Source organism: Vulpes vulpes, chromosome 4 (assembly GCF_048418805.1).
Source record: "Vulpes vulpes isolate BD-2025 chromosome 4, VulVul3, whole genome shotgun sequence".
NCBI classification, from domain to species: Eukaryota; Metazoa; Chordata; class Mammalia; order Carnivora; family Canidae; genus Vulpes; species Vulpes vulpes.
In genome coordinates, this window is record NC_132783.1 from 133495343 (window position 1) to 133512103 (window position 16761).

General features: G+C 45.7%; 1 protein-coding gene and 1 long non-coding RNA gene across 4 annotated transcripts in view; one reads left to right on the forward strand and one right to left on the reverse strand.

Annotated features, from left to right (window-relative positions):
• Positions 1–3196, reverse strand: part of NPR3 (natriuretic peptide receptor 3) — a 70522-nt gene extending 67326 nt beyond the window's left edge. Inside the window, exon 1 of one of the 2 annotated variants that reach the window (XM_025984101.2) lies at positions 1502–3196. In XM_025984101.2, coding sequence (XP_025839886.1) covers positions 1502–2252 — 751 coding nt within the window. In that variant the 5' untranslated portion in view covers positions 2253–3196. The remainder of the gene's footprint in view (positions 1–1501) is intronic. The other variant, XM_025984099.2, reaches the window with a different exon arrangement.
• A 147-nt stretch (positions 3197–3343) lies between these two features.
• LOC112908607 (uncharacterized) overlaps positions 3344–16761 on the forward strand; it is a 41423-nt gene continuing 28005 nt past the window's right edge. The window contains exons 1-2 of one of the 2 annotated variants that reach the window (XR_012001312.1): positions 3344–3607; positions 10279–10349. This is a non-coding gene — a long non-coding RNA (uncharacterized lncRNA). The remainder of the gene's footprint in view (positions 3608–10278; positions 10350–16761) is intronic. The other variant, XR_012001313.1, reaches the window with a different exon arrangement.

Here is a 16761-nt window from a genome sequence, read left to right on the forward strand (position 1 = left end):
GCTGGGACGCAAGGGCCCTTCATCCTCATCAGCAAACCCCGCGCCCGCCTGCCTGTCGGGCAGGGACTGGGCGCCCACAGCCTGCAGGTCACGCACCCACCGTCAACAGCTCCCGCCGCTTCTCCGAGGCGCGCGTGCGCTCCCGCGTGCCAGCGGCCAAGCCGGGCTGGGGGATGCCCCCCGGGGAGCCCCTGCCCCCTCACCTGCGCCGGGGCCCCCAGCTTCCGGCGGCGCTGTCCCCCCGCCCCAGCGCCCGGCGCCTGCCCGTGCCAGATCGTGGACTAGCCCTGCGTGGGGCGCAGCCCTTCTCGCCTCTGGCCTCCCCGCGTGGGGTCGCGGGGAGCTGTGCCGGGGCTGCCCCACCGGCACTCCAGGGGCGTGCACGCCGAGGGGGGAGCCGAGCCGAGGGGGATTCCTCTAGCACTGTGCACCCCAAACCTGACACCAGGAAGGAGGCAACTCTCCTATGCTGGCACCTCAGCCCACCTCCACGCCCCCTACGCTGCAGTGAAATGGGCTGCACTGGGGGCTTCTGAGATTAGGTATCCGCGCCCCCCCCCGCCCCCCATTTCTCCTCCCGCTCCCCGTAGCCGCGGCCGCCATCCTCAGCCACGAGCTTTGTCCGGTTTTGCTGGTCATGCAAACTCCCACAGACGGGAGGAGAAAACTTGGGGCGCACGTGCAAAGGCTGTCAGCGCCCGCTTCCCAGCGCGCGCTCCCGCACAGCCTCGCTCCGGGCGCTTTAGAGACCTCGGTGCGGAAGGTGCGGTGGCGCGGGCTGGGGCTGGGGGCGGGGGGCTGGGGGCGGGGGGCTGGGGGGGCGGACGGAGTGTCGCCTGGGTCCAGACACTGCGAGGCATTTTTGGTGGAAACCACAGAAGCTCGTTTATAAGCGCCACGGAAGGAATGAGAAGGGCGAAACAATGACCCTTTAAAAGAAAGCTGGGATCTGCGGAAGGCGCAGCCAGGGAAAGCCGGGGAAGCAAGCCAGCCAGGCAGCGGGGCCGGCGGGAGCAACGCCCGGGCTAGCGCCCTGGGAGGGGGCGCGCGGGTAAAGGGCCGCGGAACAAGGTGTCCGGCGTCGGGCCGCGCGCAGACCCTGGCTGCCGCGGGGAGCCGGGAGTGCGCCCCCAGCCACCAGCCCGGCGCTGGCGATGGGACGGAGAAGAAGGAAAACCCAAGCGATTTGACAGCACCTGTCGGACCTGGGCACTCGCAGCTGCGGCTCAGGCGCCCCTCCCCCGGGCCCACCGCCTCCCCAGGACCTCTGCATTCCCCTCGCGACCGCGGAGGGCGACGGGCAAAGGCTGTCGCAGCCAAGCAGCGCACGCCCGGGGGCATCCCCGAGTGCGCGTCCGCCCCGGGTCCTCGGTGCGGCGGGGGGCGCGAGGGGGGCCGCGGGGTCCGCAGAGGAGCGCACGGGTGTGTGGGGAGAGCCGGCGGGGCGAGCCGGCGGGGCGGCGGGGTTAGGGCCGGGAGCCCGGGGCGCGCTCCTGCTCACCTCGCTCACTGGCCTGGATGTAGCGCACGATGTCGTCCAGGTCCAAGTCTTTGGTCTCATCGAAGTTGTAGGCGGACGTGTGCAAGCCCTCCTCCTGGAAGACCTCGTGGACCCCTTCGAGGGTGAAGTAGCAGTTCCGCTCCAGCTTGTCGTCGCTGTAGACCAGCGCGGCGCGGCTCCACTGGTGGTGGCGGAACAGGGCGAGCATCATCTCACCCATCTTGGCGTATGCGGGTGCCACGCGCGTGAGGTGCGAGTACTCCGTGTCCTTGTGCTGGAAGCCGGCGGCCAGAGCCCCGGCCGACAGCATCGGCAGGTCCCAGTGCGACGCAAGCCGGGCCACGGGCGCCGCCGCGTACTCGCACACCGGCCCCAGGATGAGGTCGGGCTTGGCGCCGCGCGCCGCCGCCACGCGGTCCACCAGGCTGAAGAGCGCGCGGTTGCCGCAGTCCGAGTCCTCGTAGGCCACCTGGAAGCGGGTGCCGGGCGGCAGCAGCCGTCGCTCGGTCCCGTTGCCCTCCACGCTGCGCAGCGCGTACTCGATGGCCGGCCGCACCCGGGCCAGCGAGAACAGGTACGAGTCGTCCTGGGGCAGCAGCACCAGCACCTCGATCTTCTGCGGCGGCAGCGCCTCTCTCTGCCGGCGCCCTCCGCCGAGGCTGGCGCCCCCGCCGCCGCCGCCGCCGCCGACCAGCAACGCCCAGACCAGCAGGACGCACGCGGGGCGGGTGAGCACCAGCGGGGACGGCATCGCGCCGCAGGAAGGCCGCCTCGCCGCCGGCTCGCCCTCCGCCCCCCCGCACCCCGGCTCTCGCCGCCTCGCTCTTCTCTCCGAGGTCCCTGCGCCCCCTTGGGCGCTCTAAGAAAACAGAACAAATACCCCCTTCGCCCAAAGACAGAGGAGGAGTCCTTCTTGGCCGTGTCAACCGTTTAAAAAAAAAAAGAGAGAGAGAGAGAGAAAAGGAAGAAAAAAAGTTCGCCGCGCGTAAACCTGTACGCCTGTAATATATTCCTACATATACTTATATATATATATATATTCGCCCTCCCTTTATATATGCTATTTTGCTTAGAGGTGGCTTCTTATTTGGGCGTTGCTAGATGGCTTTTGAAAGCGTATTTGTAGAAGAGAGAGAGGAAAAAAAAAAAAAAAAAAAGTTAGACTTGTCCCAGTGCTTGGAATTGACGGTGCATCTCCCCCGCGTTTGATCTCATTGATTCGCGCCGGTTCCTGGATCCATAGCCCGCGTTTAAATAGCGTGGCCGCGGCCGCGGAGCGCGTTACCACACAAGGCGCTCCGAGGCTGGGCTTGTATTTCCAGCGGGGGGGGGGGGTGGGGGCGGGGGGGCTGGGCTGGGGGAGCCTCTCATTAACATTCTTACATCAGGGCTCCTCCCCGCACGCGCACCTTCCCAGCGCTCCCGGGTCCCTAACCCCGACAGCTCCCAGCCCGCCCCGCCGGGTCCTTAAGGCCGCAGGCGCCCACGTCCGCGCCGCCCCTGGGCCCCCCCGGGCCCCCCCCGCCTTGCCCCGGGCCCGCGCGCCCCCGCGCTTTCCCCAGCTCCAGGCTTGAAAAGGGGGAAAACGTGTTTGAAAGGGAAGAAACGAGCGCGGGCGCGCACACACACACACACACACATGCGCGCGCGGTGCAAACGACAGGACTGGAGGAAGGGGGTGGTCCTCCAAACTCCAAACGTGCAGTTTCGTTGCAAAACTGCGTAAATCCCGCGCTCCCTCTCACCTCTTTCTCACTCGGGCCAGATTCCCTCGTGACGCGCCGCCTCGGGGCGGGCCCCAGCCCCTCCCGGGCCCCTGGCGCAAGGTCAGGGGACGGGGACCAGGGGCCCAGGGCCGACGGCGGGACCGGGCGCCGGGAACTGGCAGCCAGCCCAGCCCGGGCGCGACCTGCGCCCCCGCCCCGCCCCGCCCCGCCGCCGCGTCCCCAGGACGGCGGGGACCGCACAGCCCCGAGGCCCGCGAGCTGCGCGCGGAAAAGCGAAACTTGTGGCTCCCGAAGGCGAGCGCGGCGCTCGGCCTCCGGAGGTGGCGAGGAGTCTGACGAGCATCTCCGAGCGTCCTCGGGGTTTTGTCTGCCAAGCCAGGTAACGCAGGACACCTCCCCAGGTCGTCACCCGGGGTCCCCTCCGGGCAGGAGCACCCCCCCCCCCCCCCCGTCCCCACCGCTTCTCCTCGGGGCCGCCGCAGACCGCGCGCTCGCGGCTCCGCACCGCCCAGGAAGGGCCCGGGTCGCGGGCGGCGGAGACCAGGCTGCGAACGCGGCGGAGTCGGCGCCCGGGGGGCGGGGGGCGGGGGGCGCGGGAGCCCTGCGGCGCGCGTGCAGCCCGGCCACACCGAGGTCACCTGCGGGGCGAACGCGCTGCGGGACTGGGGAATTCTGATGCCGAAGCGCCGCAGATTAAAATAAACTGAAAACGTTTTCAAATGGTCTCATTAGACTGTGTCCGCGACCTCCTACTGGTCTTAGGCCGACGCCCTCTCTCGGCAGAAACTTGCAGCCGACCCAGCACCGATGCCCCCGCCCCAGGCGCTGCCTTCGGTGGGTTTGGTGGTGGCGGTTCTTTTCTTTTCTTTTTTTCTTTTCTTTTCTTTTCTTTTCTTTTCTTTTCTTTTCTTTTCTTTTCCTTTTCTTTTCTTCTTTTCTTTTCTTTTTTTCTCTTCTTTTCTTTTTCTCTTTTTCTCTTTTCTTTTCCTTGCTCTTCCTTTTTTTTTTTTTTCCTTTTTTTCTTTCAACGCGGAGGCCCCAAAGAACAATCGCTCTCCTTTGTGACGGTGAAAAGGCAAGTGGGGTTTCAGGAGACGTGGCAACTTCAAGCAACAGCACCTCCTTGACGCTCTTTCTGGCACCGAAACTGTAATTACGGATAACGTTTCGCCCTCTGGGTCACTTAGATTTCAGGTTTATGCACTATGATCCCTGGATCTTCGAGTAGGACCTTCCTACTCCTGCAAGAAGTCTCATGTATTTAATTAGAGCTGCTAATCAGTAGCAAAAGAGGCATCTGTATAAAATTTGAATCCCACAACGAGAGTCATTGGCACACGCTGGGAAGGGAGATTTAGCACTTCACAGCGATTAAACCCTTCCTGGACTCCTGAGAAGAGAGGGAGGGAGGGAGGGAGGGAGGGAAGGAGGAGAGGGAAGGAAGGAAGGAAGGAAAGGAGGGAGGGAGAGGGAGGACACAACTAAATCACAAATTCCAAGGGTCTTAATGGATTTCAAGACTGGTTGCCAGGAGACGTGAAGGGACCGAGGTTTCCTATTACTGCTTTCTGTGCCCTGTGTCTGGGGAACACCGGCCAATGGCGATATGATTCTGCCCACTGAGTGGTGTGGGCTTATTAGGAGAGTCTGGGGTTTCAGTGGCACCCGGCGTGAACGCCTCTGCCCCAGCCACACCAAGGGTCACGCCCAGGGCAGTGCATTTACGTTGGGGTATCATAGCCTCTCCGTGGCCTTTGGATCAGAGTTCTCAACTTCCAGCATGTCACTCAAGGGCACCGACAAGCTGTGGAAAGGAAGGGCCCCCAAACTAGACAGCAGAACCCGAGAGGCCAGTGTTACTGCTCTTGCTGGTGCTCAAAGCGCCCCTTGAAATTTTCCTGTGAGCAGAAATTAGGATTTTTTTAATTGAGGTATAATTGATATGTAACATTGCATTAGTCTCAAGTGCACTACATAATGATTCCATATTTGTACATACTGGGAAATGGTCACCACAATAAGTCTAGTTAACTTTCATCATCATGCATAGGTACAAAAATCTTCTTCTTGTGATGAGAACTTCTAAGATCTCTTTGCAAATTTCAAATATGCAACTCAATCTTAACTATAGTCAACGTGCTATACATTACCTCCCCAGGACTTGTTCAATGAGAAATTAGGATTTTTAAAGAAAAAAATTTTAATTGAAAATATGCACATTAATGGAAGTAATATAAGTATATGAATTTTAATGTTATGAGTTTGTTTACTTTCCATCAAATTAGATTTTTTTTTCCTCAGGGGCTGGAAAGTCTGTATAAATTTCTTGAATACCATGAAGTTCTCTAATCTCAGAACTGGAAAAGATGTTAGAAGTCACTCAAGCTGACACCCCTTCCTCACTAGCTGACACCCCTTCCTCACTTTGCTCACTAAATTAAGGCCAAAGACTAAAAATGAGGTATTTAAATACATCTTCATCCCTGAGAATATTTTTAAATGGGATTGAATTAGAAATAAGCATGTACCACCTATTATGCCGTGTAGAAGAGATTTGGAAACAAAGCTAACTTTCATCAAGTAATAACATTCTTTGTATTAAAATTTGACTTTGGGCAGCCTGGGTGGCTCAGCGGTTTAGCGCCACCTTCAGCCCAGGGCCTGATCCTGGAGACCCGGGGTTGAGTCCCACATCAGGCTCCCTGCATGGGGCCTGCTTCTCCCTCTGCCTGTGTCTCTCATGAATAAATAAATAAAATCTTTTAAAAAATAAAATAAAATTTTATTTCATATGCAGCTAAGTTTTGAGGATATACAGTACACTAAGATAACTATTAATAGAGTATAATAGAATTTTTGCAGCACTATAAACATAAAGACAGATTAAGCCAAGAAAGAAGGAAAAAAGAAAATAGCAATAATTCATCCCTTAGAGTCAATTTTTAAACATGTTCCTTTCAACTCTATAAAACAGTGAAACGGAAAAAAAAAAAAGATCGCTAACCTTTTCATTTAGTACATTGTTTCTGGCTACAATTGCTGAAGAAAAACAAAAGAAAGTTGCAGGGAAATTCTGCAAAATAAAATTAACCACATGAAAGGCAATGTTAGCTCTAACATGATTATTACAAAAGCTAGTAGACTTTTTTTTATAGGATTTAGAAACGTTTTCATCCATGTCCACAAACTGTATTTTTTAAGGTTAAGCTACTAAAATAAGGTGGCCACTTTTCTATATGCAGTGTTCGTTTGCCAACTCTTTGACGTGTCCAGTGTCTACGTGTTAACTCTGCCACCAGGAAAGACAGCGTTGTCCAGAGAACCTCGACATGCCATCCTGTGAAATGTGCTAGAAGCTATCATAAGGAAGTTTTTTCCACTAATTTTAATACTCTGTATAACCTCCCTGCCACAACCCCAGGGGCAACTTCTAAAGTAAAGGGCCTTCCAAAAAAAGGAAAAAAAGGGGGGTGGATGGCTTCAAGATTTTTCTCAGAGAACATCTTCTCCCTCCTGAAGCCAGCCCTGAGGTCACATCGAAGCATACCCCTGTGGCCCACAGAGAAAATATCTTCCAGGGACAGAATTGGTGAAAACACACTTCCCCCTAGAGGCAGAAAAGATGAAAGAATATTACACACAGTTCAGAACATTTCTGTAATTTAATGAGCATTGAGTTTTAACATATAGCTAATGTTTTAGAGGGAGACCATTCAAAACCTGGGAGAGAAATCCGTGAATGCCAAAAAATTAAATCGACGACGTTGCCTCTGGGTTTCAGCTTTCCTTAGCAGCGACTCTATTCATTGACCCCTTTTCTTCTATTTTACGAATCTCTGATTTATTTTCCAGCGCTATAAATAATAGCAATTGCATATTTTTTTCTATTTGAATTTGTGATTCAATTTCACCAGAAACTGCAGTTCCAGATGGCCCGGGGTTATTCTTTTGAAAACAGCTCCAACGGACTTGCTTCCTTGAGGCCAGATTTGTTTCTGTGTCCTGTCCTCTTAGGTTCCCATTAACCACGATCTCTTTTCACTTCTTTGAAGACGTCCTGAGACAAAATGACATGAGAAAGACTTCTGAAAAATGTGGAGCTGCTGTGCTTTAGCCCGAGTACTGGCATGTGTTCCCTCGGATTTGCAAGCCACACGAAGAATTTTCCTATCATTGATTTAGAGGGAAGTTATTATTTAATGTAGAGTAGCACATTGACGAAAAGCAGTGTGCGTGCCTCACCTGCATGCATACCGTTACTGTTGTATTCAGCTGGTGTCTTTAGTTGTACATTGCATTGTGCTTTTCCAGAAAGGATTTGTGAAGGCACAAATAAAAATACATAGAGTGGAATTTTGGGAAAATCTCCTTAGGGCAAAGTCCACGGCCTTTGGGTCCTACTCTCTTAGACGATGCTATTTCCCCATACACCTTTGCTAATAGCCCCAAACCTCAGCCACACTCATCTCTCCCCTCTGGGCTTCCACAGTGTTCCTCGGGGTCATGACCACACTTGATGTTATTTCCCTGTACAGGGAGGTATGTCTGGGCTGGGGTCTGGGCTTCCGAGTGGCATCCTGGGGAAAGAGCACCCACAGACAACCCTTCCAGCGCATGGGCAGGTTATCCCCTCACCTGTGTGACCTTCAGTGTCTTCATTGAGCTCGATTTTCTTGTATTTCTTTACACTGGAGAGAGTAATATTGTCCTAGTATTGTAAAAGAAAGGATCAGAAAAAAGAGATGCAGAGGGGTGGCTCAGTCGGTTAGTCGTCTGCCTTCTGCTCTGGTCATGCTACCAGTGTCCTGGGATCAAGTCCCGAATCCGGCTCCTGCTCAGTGGGAAGTCTGGCTCTCCCTCTGCCCCTGCTCCAGCCTCCCTCATGCTCTCTCTCTCTCTCTCTCTCTCTCTCTCTCTCAAATAAATAAATAAAATTGTTTTAAAAAAAGGAAAGAAAAAATAGATGCAGAGTGCTTTGTATATGGTAGGAAATTAATAAATGGCAGTTCTCATTATTAAATTCCCTTTGATGCCTGGTAGAAAATACTGCACCAAGTAAGTGTTCAATAAATGTTTATGGAATGAAGGAATTAATTCAAAACCCCAAACAGTAAGCCTTCCGTGTAACTTGCTTGGAATTATCTATCACCTGATCACCAGGCCTTACTTAATAATGGTTGGTGACAGTGGCTTCCCTGGGGGAAGCTTTTGGGCAATCACTGTGATTCCCAACCTCAGATATTTCCTGATAAGCTTGAGACAAGAGCGTGTTCAATATCCTTCCCTCTGCACAGGAGAGCAAAGAGAGCAGGAGCCGATGTTTGCCCCCCACGGCTGCCCTTCCCATCTAAGAGGCTCCTCCAGAAAGTCAGGCGGCCTCCAGTCTGACAGAGCTAAAGGGAGCCAGGGGAGCCAGGGATACATCAGAGAGTGATTTCCCTTTTTGGGAAAAAATTAAGCAGCTTGCACAGAGGGGCAGGACTTTGGGGATGGGGAAGCAATAAGCAGGTTGTATGGAAGCACAGAGGATTGTGCTGGAAGGAATGTATTTAATTTATAGATCATGGGCATTTATCACAAATAATGAGAAAAGAATAAAACAGATCCTAATGTGCTAAGTACCCAGGTAATAAAAATGTCAGGCCCAGGGTTTAACGCTCTTGTGCAATTCAGCAAACCTTTTAAGATACCTACAGTGAGCCAAGGACTATCGTGTTCTATGGCTTAATTAAACCTACTGTATCAGACATTTATTTGCTTTGTTTGGGGCTGTGATTGACCCAAGTTATACTTAATTCTATGCGATAGAAAATCACGTTATAATAGTCAACTGTGCTATGTTCAGGAGAAACAATATCAGGACAAAATTCTATCAAATTTCAAAAACATAAAAATAATTTTCCTGGTGTTATTACATCACAATGTTCAACGGTTTATACTCTGAATTAATGAGCATTAATCTATTAGAATATAAGCTTCATGACAGCTGCAGTTTTTTCTTTAATCCTGCATTCCCTCCTTCAAGAAAGGCACAGTAGGCACTTAAAATTTTTCTCACCAATAATAAATCCAAAGAATATAAATTTTCCATAAGACATAATTTAGAAGAGAAATAACAAAATAATGAAAGGGAAAAAAGAGATAATTCAAAGAGAAATTCACTCGTAGATACAAACTCATATATATAAACTTCTAAATTCATAATTTTCTTTTTTTTAAAGATTTTATTTTTTACTTATTCATGAGAGACACAGATTGAGAGAGAGAGAGGCAGAGACACAGGCAGAGGGAGAAGCAGGCTCCCTGCTGGCAGCCCAACATGGGACTCGATCCCGGGTCTCCAGGATCAGGCCCTGGGTAGAAGGCAGTGCTAAACCGCTGAGCCACCCGGGCTGCCCATAATTTTCAAGACATTCAGATATGACCATGTTGGATTTCTGAATACACAAACGATATAAGTCACCAAAAATCCTAAATGCCAATTTTAGGACGTCTTTAACATACTGATTCACCAACATCTCATCACTCATACTCCATTCTTGATTATTTCCTTGTTCGTGGGAAAAATACAGTATCCTAAAAAAAAAAAAAAAATCAGTACATTATCTTTTGTCAGGAAGAGGAATTTAAGGTGATGAGGATAAATTTTTTTACACTATGTGCAATGTTGTGAAATATAATTTTTATTTTCTTTCCAGCAAGTACATTCCACTAGGTATTAAATCTTGGATAGCTGATACATGAGACTAAAATAGAATAGAATGCCATGAGGAAAACATCAGGAAAATTCTTGACATTTGCCCTCTCATATTTGCGGTGATCATGTTGTGACATCAAATTTCGCCCTAACACTAACAGAGAAAAATGTTTCTTCAAGCTGACATTGTTACTTTTCAATTGTTGGTAACTCTTTTGGCATTAAATATTCTTCTCCTCTTCATCCATCCTACAGAAAATGTCCTCTTTTCAGGACTTCTTCTCTTTCTCCCTTTACTAACTACCTGGGGAAAATAGTAAAGATTATTTTAACCTGAATCCATTACATTGCAGACTCTTCGAAGTCTCGAGGTATGACATGGAAAGGACTTTCTACCTGGGCAATTTCTCATATTCCAGTGTATGTAAGTGTACAAAATTGTCTCAAATTGCAAATCATTCATGTCATACTAGATCACTATGAGGTTTTTTTCACCTCAGGCACAAATATTTTTAGTTAACTGTATCATCAATTCTTGTCACATTCAATCTGGCACCTATCAATCTGCAAGATTCTTTTTTTTTTTTTTTTTTTAATCTGCAAGTTTCTTGTCTTACTTTCTCTCCCTCATTGGTTTCTTCACATTCCTTTTACTGCATGGGATCCTCTTTATGTGTTTAATATACGCATTAGGTAGGTCTATATTCTTGAAAAAGAGCGTTTCTTGTGCATGCCTGTGTCATTCCAATATAGAAATTGCATTATGCTATTTCTTATTTTCACATAGAGTAACATGGATAGATCTTAACTATTAGGTGAAAATTTTGTATCATTACTTTGGTTTAATTTTTAGACCTGGTAATCTCTTTTTTCCCAACTTTATTGAGGAATAATTCACAAGTATAATTATACATATTTAAAGTGTACATTGTGATAATGTGGTGTACATATACATTGTAGACTAGTTACCAAGTTCAAGAAAATTAATGCATATATGCATCACCTCATATAGTTAACTCTTTTTATATGTTTGGTGAGAACGCTTAAAATCTCTTAGCAACATTCAAGTACACAGTCCTGTATCATTAACTATAGTCACCATGCTGTACATTTGATCCTCTGAACTAATTCCTCTTATAACTGAAAGTTTTTTATTCCTTTTGACCTACATCTCCCTATTTCCCTCTCCCCCCAGCGCCTGGCAACCACTATTTCATTCTCTGTTTCTATGGAATCAGCTTTCTTTTTTATTCTATATATAAGTGATAGCATACAGTATTTGTCTTTCTCTGGCTTATTCCACTTACCATAATGTCTTCCAGGTTCATCCATGTTGTTACAAAGTACATTATGCAAAAAAATAAAAATAAGAAAAAATAAGAAAAAAACAAATTACATTATGCCCTTTTTATGGATGAGTAATATCCCACCATATATTCATTGTAATATTACATTATATACGTTCACATATATATATGTAAATATGTATATACAAATAGATCTCGCATTTTTTAATCCACTCATCCATTGAAGGACATTTAGGCTGTTTTCATATCTTTGCTATTGTGAATAGTGCTGCAGTAAACATGGGAGTGCAGATATCTCTTTAAGACACTGATTTTACTCCCTTTGGAAAGATTACCAGAAGTGAGATTGCTGGATCATATGGTAGTTCTATGTTTAATTTTCTGAGAAACTGTCATACTGCTTTTCATCATGGCTACACAAATTTACACTCCCACCAATAGTGTATAAAGGTTCCCTTTTATGCACATTTTCACCATGTATCTCCTCTTTTTGATAAAAGCCACCCTAACAGATATGAGGTGATATCTCATTGTGGGTTTGGTTCACATTTCCCTGATGACAAGCGATATTGAGCATCTTTTCATACATCTGCCGGCCATTAATTTATATATATTCTTTGGAAATACTGTATTTTTGTGTCCTTTGTTCATTTTTAAATTGGATTGTTTATTTTTTTGCTATTTGGGATGGGCACTATATATTTTGGATATCAACCCCTTAACAAATACATGATTCACAAATATTTTCTCCCCTTCCATAGGTTGCCTTTTCAGTTTATTGATGAACTTCTTTAGCTAAACAGAAGCTCTTTAGTTTGATGTGTCCCACTTGTTTGTTTTAATTTTTGTTGCCTGTGCTTTTAGTATCTTATCCAAGAAATCATTACCAAGACCAAGTCATAGAGCTGTTTCCCTGTCTTCTTCTATAAGTTTTGTGGTTTCAGGTCTAATATATAAGTATTTAATTCATTTCAGGTTAATTTTTGTGAGTCGTCCAAGATAGGGGTTCAATCTCATTCCTTCACATGTGGATATCGTTTTCCCAATATCATCTTAAAGAGATATCCTTTCCCCATTGTGTGTTCTTGATGCCCTTGTCAAAGATTAGTTGACTACATATGCATGGGTCCTCTGGGTTCTCAATTCTGACACACTGGTTTGTGTGCCTGTTTTGATGCCAGAATTATACTGTTTTGATCATTATAGTTTCATAATATAGTTTGAAATCAGGAAATGCAATACTGTAACTTTGTTCTTTTCAGTATTGTTTTGGTTTAGGGGTCCTTTGAGGCTCCATAAAAATTTTAGGACAGATTATTTTTAATTTCTGTGGAAAATGCCATTGGAATTTGATAAGAATAGCATTGAATCTGTAAATTGCTCTCAGTATTGTGAACATTTTAACAATATTAATCCTTCTAATCCAAGTACATTGGGTTGGTATATTTTCCAATTGTTGTGTCTTCAATTTCTTCCATCAACGTCTTATAGCTTTCAGTGCACAGGACTTTCACTTGCTTGGTGAAATTTATTCCTACTTTATTGTTTTTTATGCCACCATAAATGGGTTTCCTTTTTTTCTCTTTCAGATAGTTCATTGTTAATGTATAGAAACACACAACTGAATTTTATATGTTAACTGTATATCCTGCAACTTAGCAGAATTAATTTATTCATGTAGTAACTGAGTTCTAACAGTTTTTTAGTGGAGTCTTTAGGTTTTGTTTACATAGGATCATGTCATCTGCAGAGATAATATTACTTCTTCCTTTCCAACTAAGATGTTTTTCATTTCTTTTCCTTGCCTAATTTCTGTGGCTTGGGCTCCCAATATTATGTTAAATGGAAATGGTGAGAGTGGGCGTCCTTTTCCTTTCCTGATCCTAAAGTATCTTAACTTTACACCATTAAGTATGATATTGACTGTGGGCTTCTCATATTATAGACTTTATTATGTCAGTGCGCTGATAGTTCCAGCCCTGGGGACATCAGGCTTGACATTTGCTGATGTCTCATTGGCCAAAGCATGTCACATAGCCAAACCTAACATCAACATGGGAGGGTACCATGTAAGAGAGTGAGTGCCAGATGCATGCTTCATTGGGAGCCACTAAAATAACAGTCTACTATTCTAGAGGACAGTTCCACAGCATACTACACTAAAAGTACTGATTTACTGAGAGTCACCTAGAAAGAGGTATGATTCCCTGGCCAAAAAGTGAAACCTAGAGAAATATTTAACTCTTCTGGGTTGGGCTGGCCCAGAAGATTGAGAGAACACTGAGATAATGGGTTTTAAGACAACATCCCCACATGAAGACTGGAGAAAAAGTTCAAGGTACAAACAAAATAGGCAATGAGACTTCGAGCTTTGGAGCTGGAGGACATCTACTGAACAGGAATTCTCAGCCATGGAAGCAATCTGTTACAGAGAAGGCTAGTTTTCCACCCAATATACATTCTTCCCTTTGTCCTTATTAACAGAACCCCATTTTATTCAAGGCAATAATCTTCTTTATTGAAAAACTATATTGATCAGCCTCCCTTGAAACTAAGTATGACAATGTGAAGCTAAATATAGCTAATAAAATTCTGGAAAACAGTGGATTTTCCTCAAAAAGTTAAAAATAGAACTACCCTATGGTCCAGCAATTGCACCACTAGGTATTTACCCAAAGAATAAAAATCCTAATTCAAAGGGATACATGCATCCCCTGCTTATAGTAGCATTATCTATAAGAGCCAAACTGTAGAAACAGCCCAAGGGTCCATCAACTAATGGATGAATCTGTCAGCCTTTTCACTTCTTCCTTCCTGGAATACGTACATGATGGCTGGAGCTCCAGCAGTCATATTACATTGTGAAATGACCTTTGGGATGGAGACTTTGTGCCAAGGATGGTGGAGAAGGAAAATCAGTATCTGAGACCCCACTGGTAGACTGGTAGGTTTCTTTTACAAGAGTGAACAAACTATATTTTTTATCCATTCTTTTTTTTTTTAGCCACTCTTTTTGTTTGAGTTTTTAACCAATACATCTGAACTTAATCCTAACTCATACATCAAGGTAAATTGAGTAATTTGTATTATGTACATTGAGTTACTTGTGGCTTTTTGAAATATAGTATTTATTTTTTCCTTTTTTTTTCCTGTTTTACAGAAAGTCTTTCAAAGCTCTGTCCTTGTTTCAGCTGTATCCAGGGAGCACAAGGCAAGAGAATCTTGCCTAGACAGAGACTGTGTATACGTGGGTGGTGGTAATAATAAAATGAGAAGACACATGAGGGTACATAATTAAAATTACAAATCAGCTTCCCATCATCACTCAGGCACATTGATAAACTTAAACTCTGGAAGTTCTGAATGACTAAGAGGAGAGAATTACTCTTTACATGTCCTGGAGAGCCATCAGATAAACCTTGAACCATTCTTTAAAAGATGGGAAATTAAAAAAAAAAAAAAAAAGATGGGAAATATTTGAACATAGTAAAGAGATAACAGGGGCACCTGAGTGGCTCAGTGGTTAAGCATCAGCCTTTAGCTCAGGTCATGATCCTGGGGTCCTGGGGATCAAGTCCCACATCGGGCTCCCCACGGGGAACCTGCTTCTCCCTCTGCCTATGTCTCTGCCTCTCTGTGTGTGTGTCTCATGAATAAATAAATAAAATATTTTTTTAAAAAAAGGAAGGAAGGAAAGAAAGAAAAGAAAGGACAACGGACACTCCAAATTATAGTAGTCTCACGAGCTTTGAGTCAGTTAACGGTGTGTGCTGGCTAGACTCAGAGGATGGACTCATTGAGGTGAAGAGTTCATATGGGAAAGTCATAGGAAGATGGAATGGAAAAAGAATAGGGAAAACTGTTAATAACATATTAGAACTTGAAAATTTCTCCTGAAATCATTGAGCAGAGCCTGAGGATTTTTAGGCAGGGGATAATATGATGAAGCTAATGATTTTAAAAGGTTAGTCTGGTCTTGACATTAAAGATGGGTTTGGAACTGAAGGGAATCTAGAGGTTAGAAGAGTCTTTAAGTGTTCATATAATAGCCCAGATGTGAAATAATCTTTTCCTGGATGGACCAATGTGATAGCAACAGGAACTGAGACAAAAAGGACATTGAAAGCCTTTTCGAAGGAAGTCATCGGGACAAGAGGACAGCAGAGTTCCGAATAACATTAACATGGTGACTTGGGAGTTTGTTTCTCTGGAAAACCAAGAAACTCAAAAAGTGTCACTGAAAGCTATTACAGAAAGCTCAGAAAAGTTTCTGAGGTTTTAGGTCAGGCCAAAAATCAAAGCATATCTGAAAATCAAAGTGATTGGCATATTCTAAGAAAACCAGAAATGTTTGACCTGAACAGTTCCAATATTAGGCTGATAGAACAATTATGGAACTTTATACCTTTTTGTAGATGATAAATCTCTGTAGAGCAATCCGAGTGAAATGGTTAAAACAACAAGTTCACTACATGTAATTTGGTATCCTGGATTGGGTCCTGAGATAGAAAAAGGACATTAGTGGAAAAACTGGTGAAATCTGAAAAAAGTCTAGAGCTTAATTAATAGTAAAGTACCAATGTTAAGCTCAAAGTTTCAGCAAATGTGCCGCAGTTACAGAAGATGTTAACATTAGGGGAAACAGAATGTGTTAGTCCATTCAGGTGGCTATAATAAAATATCATAGGTTGGATGGCTTAAACAAAAACATTTATTTCTCACAGTTCCGGAGGCTTGGAAGTCCAAGACCAAGGTGCCGCCAGATTCAGGGTCTAGTGAACTTCCTGGTTCATAGAGGGCCATCCTCTTGCCATGTTTTCACACTGTGGAAGGGGTGAGGGAGCTCTCTGGAGTCTCTTTTACAATGGCACTAATCCCATGATTGGGGCCCCACACTCATGATCTAATCACCTCACCAAGTCACTCTTCCCAATATCATTACACTGGGGTTTAAGCTTCAAAATATGAATTTTGGAACACACACATTCAGCCCATAGCATTGGGAATGCAGGAACCCTTTGTGCTATATTTGCAATTTTTCTGTAACCTAAAACTATTCCAAAATAAAAAGCCATAGACTTTGAAGCCAAATAGAACTAGACTGAACTCCAGCTGAGTGAATTTAGGCAATTTCCCTAAATCTCACTTTCCTCAAAAATGAAAGAGGGTAACAAGAGTATAGATCTCATGGTATTTAATGAGACAATACAGGTGAAAACTCAAATGTCCTATCGGGTACCCAATAACACTTGGGTTTATTTGTTGTGGTATTGGTGAACTCTTTATTCAAAAGAGTTCTCAAATAACTCAAAAGTAATGGAAAGATCTGAAAATTTCCGGGTCAAAAAAAAAAAGATTCAACCACAACACACCTAACAGGATGGCCAAGATCAAACACTACCAACACCAAATGCTGGTGAGGATGTGTAGCAACAGGAACTCTCACTCACTGCTGATGGGAATGAAAAATGGTGCAACCACATCAGAAGGTTGTTTGGCTGTTTCTTACGAAGCTAAACATACTCTTAC